The sequence below is a fragment of the Stenella coeruleoalba genome (assembly GCF_951394435.1).
Source record: "Stenella coeruleoalba genome assembly, chromosome: 11".
Taxonomy (NCBI): Eukaryota; Metazoa; Chordata; class Mammalia; order Artiodactyla; family Delphinidae; genus Stenella; species Stenella coeruleoalba.
Window position 1 is genome coordinate 5,974,944 of NC_137157.1, and position 12,460 is coordinate 5,987,403.

Here is a 12,460-nt window from a genome sequence, read left to right on the forward strand (position 1 = left end):
TCACATCTGCACATGCGGCGGCTGGAAGCGGCCCTGGTTGATGTTGTAGAAGGTGAAGGCCTGGGTGGGGTTGGAGCTGTACTCGTCCACCTCGATGATGAGCCGACTGTGCTGGTGCCTCCGCGCGGCCATCGCGTGGGACTGGGAGAAGGCCATGCCCAGGCCGCAGGGCAGGAGGGCCAGGGCCTCTGCTTTCAGGACGCCGGGATCCCACCTAGCGCGCCACATGGACTTCCGCAGGCCGCCCGGGCATCTCCCGCCGCCCGGCCCCGAGCCAGACCTGGGAACAGACTGAGGAGACGAAGCAGAACCGTGCGACAGTTAATCTGTTTGGGATTTGCTTTATTTAATGTCAGATGAAGATTTAGAAAGAGGGAGAGGGCGGGGGAGAGGAAAAAAAAAAAAAAAACACAGTCGTACAGCTCAAAAACTCATTACAAATCTTTCCAACTCAGCAGTTTGATGAATATACTTTGGTGAAAAGAAAAGGGAAGGGAGGGAGGGGACCAAAAAAAAAAAAAAAAAACCCACAACGCCATGGACGGATGCATGCATGGTCCAACATGTTTAAATACTTAAGACTTTTTTTTTTTTTTTGCCTTCGACAAAACCCTCCAGAGCCCACAGCGTGGCCGTGAGATGCGGAAGACAATGGCTGGTGTTCTGGAAACAGGTAAGGTAAGTTTTACTTTTCGGAACTGGGGAATAGGAAGGATTCACCTCCAACCCCACCCGCTCCCCTCAGACCCCCCCACCAACACACTCCCACACGGCCACACCCCTACAAGCCCGAGCAGGTGGGGAAAGCACGGGCACAAATTCCTTCATCAACCACCATTTCGCCTAAAGATATCGTTTTAGCAGCGCCCGGAGAAGGGATTTTCCCCGAAAGACTGACATACACCAACTCAGCTCAGAGGGTGGCCACGGTCGGGCGTGGGGGGGGAATCTACTTAAAAAACAAAACAAAACAAAAAACCAACAACCTTCTCGAATGCCTTATAGGGATCTCAGGAATTCCGATGTTCCCAGTCAAACCTTGAATCCACTCACATCACAGCTTACAGACGCTATAGACATTTTTTTCATTTCTTTCATTGGAAAGTACAGTTTGCATTTGTAGTTACTAGATTAAAATGTCCCTTTTTTGATTCCAACTCGGCTATGTGAAATCCTGGAAACAAGACTGCATCCCACCCTGACACACACCCTTGCCATGACGGCCCATGCTTCCTCATTAAGATCATCTTTTTTCTTGCTCTTTTCCATAATTTTTTTTTTAACGATGTAAACAGGAAATGCCTCAAAGATTCGGATTTTTTTGGGTTTTGGTCATTAAGACCCTCTGACGATTGTATCCGCACTTCATTTAACCAAGGAGAAAATAACATCATTTAAACTATTCCTGGACAGTCAGATCCCAGTCACGTTAAAGGAAGAAAAAATCCCCTTTGCTTTGCACATGGAAGAAGAATGGACACAGTCAGAAAACAAATTAGATTAGGAAAATGACAAAAATTAGAGACTGGAGAACATTTTAATTAGGTGCAAAGGAGAAATAGATTATTAATTTTTTGAACTCTCAACAATCATGCCCATACAAGGTGCAATAAACACCAATATCCTTCTGCTCTCCCGTCACCATCCTCCCCCCAAAAAATGCATCCTGACTCAGAATACACATCCCTCCTTTCCACTTGGGAAGATAAGGAGAAAAAACTCAGCCTTTTCCCTCCAGGACGCACTTGCTCCCGTTCTTTGTCCTGTTCGTTGTTTCTAACGAATCGGTTCCCGCAGCGGATGCAGCGTGGCAGGCCTCCTAGCTGGGTGAGTCAGGGCGCCCGGGCCTCGGGGCCTGTGCCCATCCTGTTTACCCCGGGAGAGGCCGCAAGGCTGCAGACGCGAGGTCCAGGCCTCCAACAGCCCAGATCTGGACAAGAGTTTGAGGCCCAGCCTGGAGCTGACCTGCTGTGTGACCTTAAGCCAACTTCCTAATCTAAGTCTTAGCTTCGTCTTCGGGGAAGTGGGTGTGATAACAGTAACATCGCCCCCCAGGGCAGCTGCGCAGGTTAAACGAACGGGAATTCTGAGCACAGTGCCCGGCAGGCACCAAGCGCCCAGCTAATGTTCGCCGTTACTATTATAATCACGATTCAGTTCAATCGGGGACCTGTGTACGGAAGGCCTGCTGTGGGCAGGTGCTGCCCAGGTGCTGGGGCACCTGTGGTCCAGGGGTGTCCAGTGTGAGCAAAGGGTGCAGCTCCAGGAGCCCCGAAGAACCGCAGTCTTCTCAGATGTAAGCTGACTATGCCAAGCCCCTGCTTGAAATCCTTACCGTGGCTCCTCTGATGAGGCCCCACGGCCCGCGGGCCCTGCCCACACTCCAGCCACACAGGTCTGTGCCCAGCAGGCTCCAGTGCCCAGAGGCCGCTGGCTAATGAGTGCTGTGAGCTGGTTCAGAGCACGCAGTTCCAACACTTTCAAGGGGCCCCTCTCTAAGACTCACCACCTACCTATGACATCGGTGTTCCAATACCCCACATTCTGCAGATGAGAACGGTGTGTCACAGAGAAGTGAGGTCTCTTGCCCAAGGCCAGCACAGAGAAAGGGTGGTGCCGAGACCTGGACACAGGCAGCCTCGACCCCCCGTGGCCTCCTCTCCATCTGGCCAAACTCACCCTTCACCCCTCAACAACGCCAGTATTTCCTCAGAGAGGCCTTGATCAGGGGTCCTCAGCCCAGGGTCCCATGAAGAGCCTGGATGTCCACTGGGGGCTGAGCCTAGGTCTCCCTCGCTCACCCTGGTACGTCAGATCAAGCCCCAGCAGCTCTGTGACCTGCCAGGGGCTCTGATTCCTCGTCCACGAGATGGAGAGAAAATAGTACCCATGTCATACAGTCGTGAAGATTAAATGAGGTGACACACATAAACTGCTTTTCACAGAGCCCAGCACATAGCAAATGCTCAAAAATATTGTTATTGTTGTTCGTATCCTCATCATCATCACCCCAGGGCCCAGCACAGATGCTTCATAAATACTGCATTAGTGAATGCATGGGTGCAGGGATGGATGGAAGGATGGAGAAATGGAGGGAAGGATGCAGGGATGGAGGAAGGGAGGGGTGTGGGGATGGGGTCCTCCACCCACCCCTGCCCCCAAGGAGCGGGCGCCTGCGTGCCCTGCAGCAAGGCTAGCCGCAGTGGGGGAGAACCTGTCTGCACCAGGGGACTCGGCCAGAAAACGCAGGCTGCAAGGCGTCCCGGGAGGCGCTCCGCAGTGAAATGCTGCATTTCACATAAAGGGGGTTTGCAATGGGCCCCGCTCAGAGAAATCAGGGAAACTGGGAACGCAGAGCCTTCTTTTAACGCCCATTTAATATTTATGGCGCTGCAGCAGCGCCAGCCACTGTGCGGAGAGCGCAGCCGATCCACGGAGGGGGAGCAGCGATTCCCAAACACACGGCTTGGAGCTGGGAAGCATGTACACCTGGTCCACAAAACAACACAGCACGCAGGCGACGTGGAGGGCGCTGGGACCCGCTGCGGGGGAGACGACCTGGGCTTCCATCCTGGCTCTCTGTCCAGTGGAATGACCTTGAGCAAGTTACACATCCTGGCTGGGCCACCGGAGCCTCCTCCGTGCCAGCGGGCAGGAAGGAAATGGGACTACGAAGAGGAGGGTGGAATAGATTGATTAATGCATTTACTTATTCAACAAATGTTGACCTTGGCCCTATGAGCCATCACCGGTCCAGATGCCACAAAGAGCAGTGAAAGAATCAACAGGTCACAGCCCTCAAGGAACCGGGGGTGGGGGCAAGAAAGCAAACACATAGGTAAATAGAAAAGATACTTCCAGATAATAATAGGTACCCGGAAGAAGACAGGATGGGGTGATGCAATAATGAGTACTGGGGGAGAAGAGGGTGGTTACTTTACATTGATGATCAAGAAAGTCCTGTATAAAGACGTGCCATCGCCTCAAAATGAATGCTGAGAGGGAGCCAGACCTGGGAAAGAGAACCAAGGCAGAGGGGACAGCGAGTGCAAAGGCCCTGAGGCAGAGACAGCATCAATAAACAGTCTCATCGTATCATTATTGTTGTTGGCCCCTGGTGTGCTTCTGCAATGGAGGAGGGCCTGGACTTTGAGGTCAGAGGTTCAGGGTTCAAATTCGGTGCTGTTTAGCTACGGGACCCTGGGCAGTCACTTAACCTCTCTGTGCTTCCACTTTCTCATCGGTCGCGTCAGGAGGTGACAGATGGGGTGACGGGAGCCTTGTGCCGGCCCTTCCATAAAGGACCAGTCAGCCCAGATTGGGAGAGTTGAAAACTTCTTGTTGAAAAACTCCTTCCATTCTTTAGGGCTCGCTTTTCAAAAGTCTTATTCTTTCACAAGGTGGTTTCTCTTTTTGTTTTCCCCTCAGAGACAAAATTTATTTGTTGGTCCTCAGGTGCCTTGAGGCCAGGAGGAGCCTGGATGCCGGCCGAGGCACCAGGCGGCAATTAGCTATTAGGGACGGACGGTACGGAAGCTCATACCCGGGAAAGAGGCCAACCTGGGCCCCACCTCCCGCTGCTGCCTCCACAACCTTGTCTGCCCTCCATTGGTGCATCACCAAGGCCACACATCACACCAGCCTCCAGAACCAAGGCGCTAACACACACCCTGACCACGCCATTCCTTCCCACACACTGGATCTCGTCAGGAGCCCGGCTCCTTAGAGCCCAGGAGCCCACACCTGCCCCCAGCCTCACCACTCAGGCCAAGCTCTCCACCCCAGGATTCCCCGGCACACCGGGAGTCCCACCTCTGAGCCTTCGCACTTGCTGTTCCCTCCGCCTGGAAGGCTCCACGCACCACCCCCACCTGTGCACACACACCTGTTTCCTGGCTCGGGGCCTTGGGAAGATGTCCCCCCACCCCCACCGACTCTGACCTCCCTGGGGTTTCTCTCACCGAAGCTCCCAGAGTAATGTCCTGTGTCTGGGCTGAGACGCCAAAGAATGAAACAATACACAAACGAATGAGTGAGTAAGAGAAACCATACAGGCCCTCAGGTACCCAGCCCAGACTCCAAAGCAGCTTCAACCTCCTCAGATTTGGGGTTTCTCACCTGTAAACATGTGGAGGCTAAACCTCCCTCCAGAGCCATTGGCAGGAGAGCAGGACACGGTACCTGCAAAAGCACCTGGCTGGGAGCCAGCACCCAGGAGGTTCTCACTAAGCGTCTCTTCTACTGGGGTTAGAACGTTCCGATGAAACCCAGGAGCTCTTCCAGGAACTTCCGAGAATCGAGCAGAGATTTTCAGATAATCAGGGGGCTCCTGGCCCCTGCCCTCCCATCCAGTACTGGGTGAGTCAGAGGTCACTCCTTCCCAGGGTGCTGTGATTGGACACACCCTGTACCACCCGCCCTTGACTAGTTTTCTAGGCAAACTTCACCACTCCCTCACCCAGGTCACCGCAGAACACCGGTCAGCCCTGAAACACCCACTTCCCCCCTCGAGGGCAGGCCCTGTTCTGGGACCCAAATGACCCAGATACGAAACTGACCCTCAAAGGGCTTGGAGCCCCGCAGGAGCAGCTGGACAGATCAGCAGGGCAGCTCAGACCCCTTTATGAGGAGGTAGAGGGGAGGGGCCTGGAGGGCCCCCGAGGAGGCCCCTACCAAACTAGGAGGCCCCTGGCACGTGCTGAAGGCCCAAAAGGAGACACTGAGAAGGACCTCGGCGTACACGGAGCATCTTAAGAGCAGGTGGATTTCTGCAAAGGAGACAAGACACTTGGGTGGTCCCGGCAGCCCAAATCTGCCCAACAGATACGGAAGGGAAATCTACAAGCCACCGCGCTGCCGGGGTCGCCGATCTGCAGACCAAAGACAGCTTCCCTTTGCCACACGGCTTGAGGCAGCCACTCCCTCAGGCTCTTCAGAGCCGGGGTGGGCTCGGGACAGTCCCGGTTCACGTCTGCTGTCCCCCGTCAGTCATTACGACCAGCATCCTCTCCAGCTCTCAAAAGTGCCCCCATTTCAATAGCTGAAAATATCATAAAGGGTAAAGGTCACCGTAATCCAAGCCAACCAGAGGCTGTTAAGGCGACCACCCCCAGGAGGTACCCATGTCTCTCTCTCTCCATCACCGGCATGTCTGTAGCCATAACTTGAGGCCGGGACGATACTGTGCTGTCCTGAGTCCGAAACTCGGATGACAATCAATGATTACACAGGGGTGACTGTCCATTAAACAGGAGAAGCCCCCCGAGAAACATGTGCCCCGAGAGCCTTTCCCACAGCAGCGTTCTGACGAAGCCCAACACCTGGAGAGTGTCCCCAGGATTCCAACCCTGTCTTCACTCCCACTCCTCTCCTCCCTGGACCGCGAGTGGGGGGCAGCCAGCAGCCCCAGCCCCTGCAACCGGTCAGCCCAGCATGCAGACGACTGTCTCTGGCCGGTCGCCCAGAGCGATGCAGAGAGGAAGGCGGCTCAGCCCAACGCCCTGCTCGCTGAAGCTTTTGTTGAGAACTTAGCGGCAAGGCGGCAAAACGTTGCAGGAAAACCACGCCCACGCTAACACCTAAGTTATGCCCCCCCGCAAAGCAAAATGCAGGAGAAATCATATTTAACAGAAAAGTGCCCAGTGTGGGGATTTGGGAATGATTCTTTTACAGGTCATGCTTCCACACGAGCTCAAAAGTCACTTTTAAACTGGTTTTTTTTCCCGTTGTTTTGCTCATGCCTGTAAATATGCAATTGATTAGTCAGTAGTTGAAAATGTCAGAAAGGGTAAAAAAACCAAAAAAACGAAAAAAACATAGGAACTCAAAGGAAAGGAAAAAGAACAAACAGCCCAGTAGGAAAAAAATCAGACCCAATCCCCCCATGTGTCTGAAATGACAGCCCTTATGTTTGACCTCCTTCTTTATCAACTGTGGGTTTCCAAGGGAAAAAAAAAAAAAAATACTGGCCTGCAGCTGGTATTAGCAGCCACGTTGAATAAGCTGATGGGCTAAGTCGATGAAGGCATCCACAAATATTGTGAAAATCAGACCATATTCCTTGAAAAAGGATCAACCACGAGTGACTTTAAAGCATTACCACTTTAAAACCTTTTAGCTGGGCCCATTTTGAATTATGACTACATGATTTTAAATTACACTTTCTAATTCCTCGCCGCCCACCCCCCCCCACAAGCAGTCGCTGCCGCTTCATTTTCCAATTATGTACTTTTATTTCAGAATGATGAAGACGGCTACTTACTGGATCATGTCCTGTCTGCCACAAATAGCTGCTCACTTATTCCTTTAATTTTAGATACGAACGCAGTCAGTTCACCCCGCTGGTCTTCAAATTCGGAATATTCTCCATTCCCGGAGCACCGAACGAGGCCCGAGAAGCAAAGAAACCCTCAAAGCTCGGGCTGAGAAATACGTGTGTAAAGCAGTGCTCTGCTCCATAAATTATTATAATTCTTGGTGCTTTCTATATCCATCTAGCAGATCAGCAATCACATAAATAATGGTGAATGCACTGATTTTTCTTCTGCAAAGTGCTATGTCCTAGTTTTCGAAATAAAGCATTTGGAGAGTCGCGTATCTGTGGAGTTGAGATGGGAAGCTGCTCGGATCCGTTTCAAACGAGCACGCACACATACCCACACGCAAAAGGAAATACGAGTTACACGTGAAAAAAATCAGCATTCTGCATCCTTTTCCCACGTACGCGTCAAGTAACACTCAACGTTAATGGAGGTGTGGGATGCACATGGTTGGGGAGGGGGAGAAGCAAGGGGGTCTGGGGTGCTCAGCGTTCAGTTACAATTTGCAAAGAAAGTGAATGTGGACTTACAGTTCTCATGGAAATCTATTAAACAGATGTCACTGAAGCATAATCAAATCGGCACTATGGTAATTCTACACTTAAGTCTGAGATTGGGGTTTTGCCATTTTTATGATCAGTTTAAGTGCATTTTTTGTGATCATGCGGGAATTTGCAATTAAGGATTAAATCTCCAAAGTATGATCAATTAACTAATGTGTCTGAATGACAAACTTACGAAAAGCAAAACTCCATTCTCCACAACCCCCCCCACCCCACCCCCCGCACACACACACCCCTTTGTGCGGGGAGCCTAGGGTGGGGGAGGGAACGATTGCCTTTTCCATGAGCATTGCAATGCCAAAAGCACTTCGTTGTGAAGGGGGAAAGGCAGGGTGCAGGGATGAGCTCACACTTCTCAGGTAGCCGGTGCAATATATTTTGCAGCCTTGCAGGCTGCGGTACTGTCGGAAAATGCAAAAGCATGCAATGAAGGGGAAACGGGAGGCAGAGGCATCATTTTCCCCTTAAAGTGATGAAATTAGCATGCGCGATGCCAAAAGTCTTTTCATGTGTATCAACGCTGAGCCTCAAATCCTTCTTGGAAGGAGGGGATGGAAATGTGAAGTCATGCAGTGGAAGCAAACTTTCAGGGTTTGGGGTTGGTTGGGGTGGTGGAGAGAGACACCTACTCCACCCTTGAGTCTGAACTCAACGCATCTCACAATCAACCAGAGGGGAGACATTTTTGGGGGGTACCTGCATCTACTTATGATGTACGAGCAGAGTCTGACATCAAGCTGGCCAAGTTCACGTCCAAGAAAACTCCGCCAAATGGTAATTCACAGAAAGGTGTGGAAAGACCAAAGAGCATCTCAAGCCACTGAGTCCAAAATTAAAACATATAATCCCAAATTGCTAAGATTTATTTTTTTTCATGGGATTGGGCTGCCCTCGTTGGCCACAGATATTTTAAATGGAACTAAAGCATAACTAAGTCTTGTCTCCTTAGCGGGGCGGGGGGGGGGGGGCGGGGGAATCAAAATAAAGTGAAGCATTTGCTTTAGCAGCAGAATGGCCGTGTCACCAGGGAGAGTCACAGCAAATCAAATTAACAGAGGAACTATCTATACCTTCTCTCCAACACCACCCCCCAAAAAGGGGGCCTCTCTTTTTTTGGTCTCCCTTAGGGTTGCTTTTGCTTTTTACATTTTTGTCACTTCTTCAGACCCGAGTCACACAATGTCAGTGGCAGCTTGGAGAGGATGCTAGCTGGTGGTCTCATTCCGTGGGGACATCCACACCCCAGGAAACACGGCTGCAGGGAATTGCTTTCAGGGTGACCCAGCAGTCTAGATGGTTCTTGCTGTGTTCTTGCTGTGTGACCCAGCATAGTCTAGATGGTTCTTCCCTTCGCCCCCTCTCCCCCCTGCCCCGCAAGTGTTTGGCATATCTGATCCTAGAGGGTGAGAAGTTTGGCCGGAAGGAAGACCCCACAAGCAGCCTGTCTCACATCTGCGATGCCATTAACTGTGTGATCGGTGGGCACAGAGCAAGCCTGAGAACTCATTCCCGGGCTCCTGCACCTGGGGAGTCCCTTTCCCCAGGGTCCCTCGCTCCAGAGGTGCAGGCAGACAAAAGGTACCAATTTGCTGAACGGAGAGATCTCAGAGAGAAGAAGAATGGAAAGGGGGGATGCTTGAAAAGACCCTTTTTCTGTTCCTGGTGAGGGAGGGGCAATGGGAGAGACATGTCACATTGTCACATTAAAGATTTTGACAGACAACTGAGGGATAATGCAGAAATTCCACCCTTACTGCAGTGCACCGCCGAAACTTGAAAGGCATTAACTAACCACCACTAATTGCATGTTTTTCTGTGCATAATATTTACTTGTTAAAAGTCTTTGCCTGGATGATTAATTTCCTCTGCCCTGCTATTCGTGATCAGTTCACAGGCCTGAAATTGGGAAAACGAAATCATTTTGATAGATTTAAAAGATGATTGCACTTTGGGGAAGGTTTTCTGTTTTCCACTAGCCCAGAACCCGCACCCAGAATGCTGATTTTTCTTCTTGAGTGCCACCCTTTAGTGAAATCCTGCTACCATCCTTAATTCCTCAGACAAGTGCAGAGAGATGTGTCCTGTGTTAGGTGAATGCCTGCAAGGGAATGTAGCAAGTTCAAGGGAAAACAAATGAACTTAAATTACCTTCATCGGATGAAGGTTTAATAGTGGACTGGGAAATTTTTAAAAATTTCTTGAATGGCTACTTTTTGTGTCTGTGTATCCCTGACACGGTTTGGGCGCTAACAGAAAGCTCCGAAAGCCCCAGTCTCTTACCTAAACTTAGACCTACTCTATCTGTCCATAAACACAGCCCACAGGGTTAGGGTATATATGAATGATTTTAAGTGTTCCCACAGCAACTGCATCGGAGATAAGACATCCCATATGTAGGTGACACTCTGAGCCTGCCCACATGAACATCATAGGGATCTACTTCAATCCAGGTCTTCGGAAATTCCTAGGACTAAGAAATAAATAGGAAGGCTGCCCCACGTTGAACCACTTCCGAATACACGATTAAACCCCTGTGACCGGATTATCGCCTTTTGACTAGCCATCAGCACCTCCACGGAGTGAGCACGCAAATAGATGTAACCATTTCGCAGAAACCCATCTTAAGGAAAAAGATTTTACAAGTGCTGTGGGGCTGCCACTTGGAAAGCCAATTTGCAGGGAGCTGGGCGTCAGGAAGCACAGTTTATTATGCATGGCTGCCACACCGCAGTCCCCGAGTTACATGGTGCCTGGCTCCACGACGCCTCCCAACACCCCCCGCTGGCTCCACAGCCCCGGTGTGCTCCCCACCACCAGAGGCCTGCCTCGGCCCAGCCAAATCCACCACCCCCTCCCCAAATGGTCTCGTAGTGCGTTGGCTCGCGTGGATGGAGGGCCTGGCTTCCAACTTGAATGTGGCAGTCAGCCGGTGGCCTCTGATACATCCCCCAGAGCATTTGAGCCAATGTGACAAATCATTCATGAAGTTGGTTTAATTTTTTTTTTTGCAAACACCAGGTAGGGTATTGACGATGGTAGTGTCTGCTTGGGCCCCCAGCATGGCTGGTCCCGGCTAACAAGCCTCCCACCACCATTCAAGTCCTGTGGGGCCAGCTCGCCCTCCACCAACCAGCCCACTTTTGTTCACTGGTTTAATTTCATAATTGTTTGCCACTTAACAAGCTCTCCTCTGGGCCGTTCAATAGGGGCCTTGGAAATGGGGAGGGAGAGGCAACCAAGCCCCCAAGGGGAGCTGGGAAAGGCTCTGACCCATCACTGGGCAAAGACTTCCCAGAGAGCTCAGCGAGCGGCCTTGGGGGCCAGTTCCAGGGTGGGGCCACCTGATCCCACCTCCAGCCTCCCAGCCCCAGTGGAGAGGGGATGGAAGACACGGTGGCCAAAGCTGTGGCCTGCCACAGACTCCTGGACACATCAGCTCTCAGACTGACCCTCTTCTGTCTCCACCGATTCCAGGGAGACTATGCGTGAATTCACTCTCTCATAACAAGTCGCAGAATAAACACACACGAGACAAAACTGTTCCTCAGCCTGGGCAGTCCATGAAATATTGCCTGCGTGGCTGGAACCTGCCTGGTCAGCCACTGAATCCCCTGTGCCCGGCGCACGGCAGACAGTAATAAATATGTACAGAATGAGTGAGTGGATGGACGGGTGGATGGTGGGTGGATGGATGGAAGGATGGATGAAGTTTGCAGCAATGCCTAGCGAAAGTGGCCACTAGACCAGCATTAGTGCCCGCCTCCCTTGCCCCCAAGTACCAGCAGGGGCTTCGCTGCGCACAGTAGGCTCTCAACGACTAGGGGCTGCTATTGTTATCACCATCTTCATCACTTGCACCCCACCAATCCGCTTCTTCCACCAGCAACTCCGCCAGCAGCCAGCAGCGACTGGCGAGCTAGGGAAAAGTTTCGCTGACCCCTCGGCCCCAGTCAGAGTCCAGCGCCCCGGCCGAGCCCCTCCCAGCGGCACCCGCTAGGCCGCCAGGGCAGTCGGGGTGCCGGGCCAGGGCGCCAGCACCCGGCAAAGGCAGCCAAAGTAACTTTGCTGGCGCCCCTGCGCCGCGCCGCGGGCGTCACGCCGTGCCTGGAGAGGGTCCCGGCCGCGACCCCGCCCGGCCCGGCGTCCGCGCCCCTCGCCCGCCGCGCCCCGGCCCGCGCCCGGCCCGCCCCCCGGCCCTACCTGGCCCCGGGCTCCTCTTCGGCGGCCGCGGCGGCCGCGAGCTGCAGCGCGCACGGAGGGAGGCAGGGGCCCGGCTCCGGGGAGGGAGGCGCGCAGGGGCGGGGGCTCCTCCGGCGGCGGCCGCCTTGCCGCGCGTCCGAGGCAGCAAGTGGGAGCCAGACTCCTCCTTCGGGGGGCGGGGGGCTCCCCGCCGCCAGCTCCCTCGCCCGCCCGCCCGCCTGCCCGCCCGCCGCGCGGCTCCGAGCCTCCCCAGCTCCCCCTCCCGCCGCCGCCCTCCTCCCTCCCCCCTTCCTCCCCGCCTCCCCCCTCCCCGGCGCCAGGAGGGGCGCGCTCGCGCCTTCGGTCCCCGGTCCCGCGCGGCCGCCGCCGGGGCCCCCA

The 12,460-nt window shown here is 53.2% G+C and overlaps 1 protein-coding gene across 1 annotated transcript in view; it reads right to left on the reverse strand.

Moving 5' to 3' along the window:
• Positions 1-12,159, reverse strand: part of MPPED1 (metallophosphoesterase domain containing 1) — a 74,969-nt gene extending 62,810 nt beyond the window's left edge. Inside the window, exons 1-2 of the mRNA XM_079937088.1 lie at positions 12,083-12,159; positions 5-291 (exon numbers count right to left, since the gene is read on the reverse strand). Of these exons, the coding sequence (XP_079793214.1) occupies positions 5-228 (224 nt within the window). The 5' untranslated portion in view covers positions 229-291; positions 12,083-12,159. The remainder of the gene's footprint in view (positions 1-4; positions 292-12,082) is intronic.
• Positions 12,160-12,460: the final 301 nt, after the last annotated feature.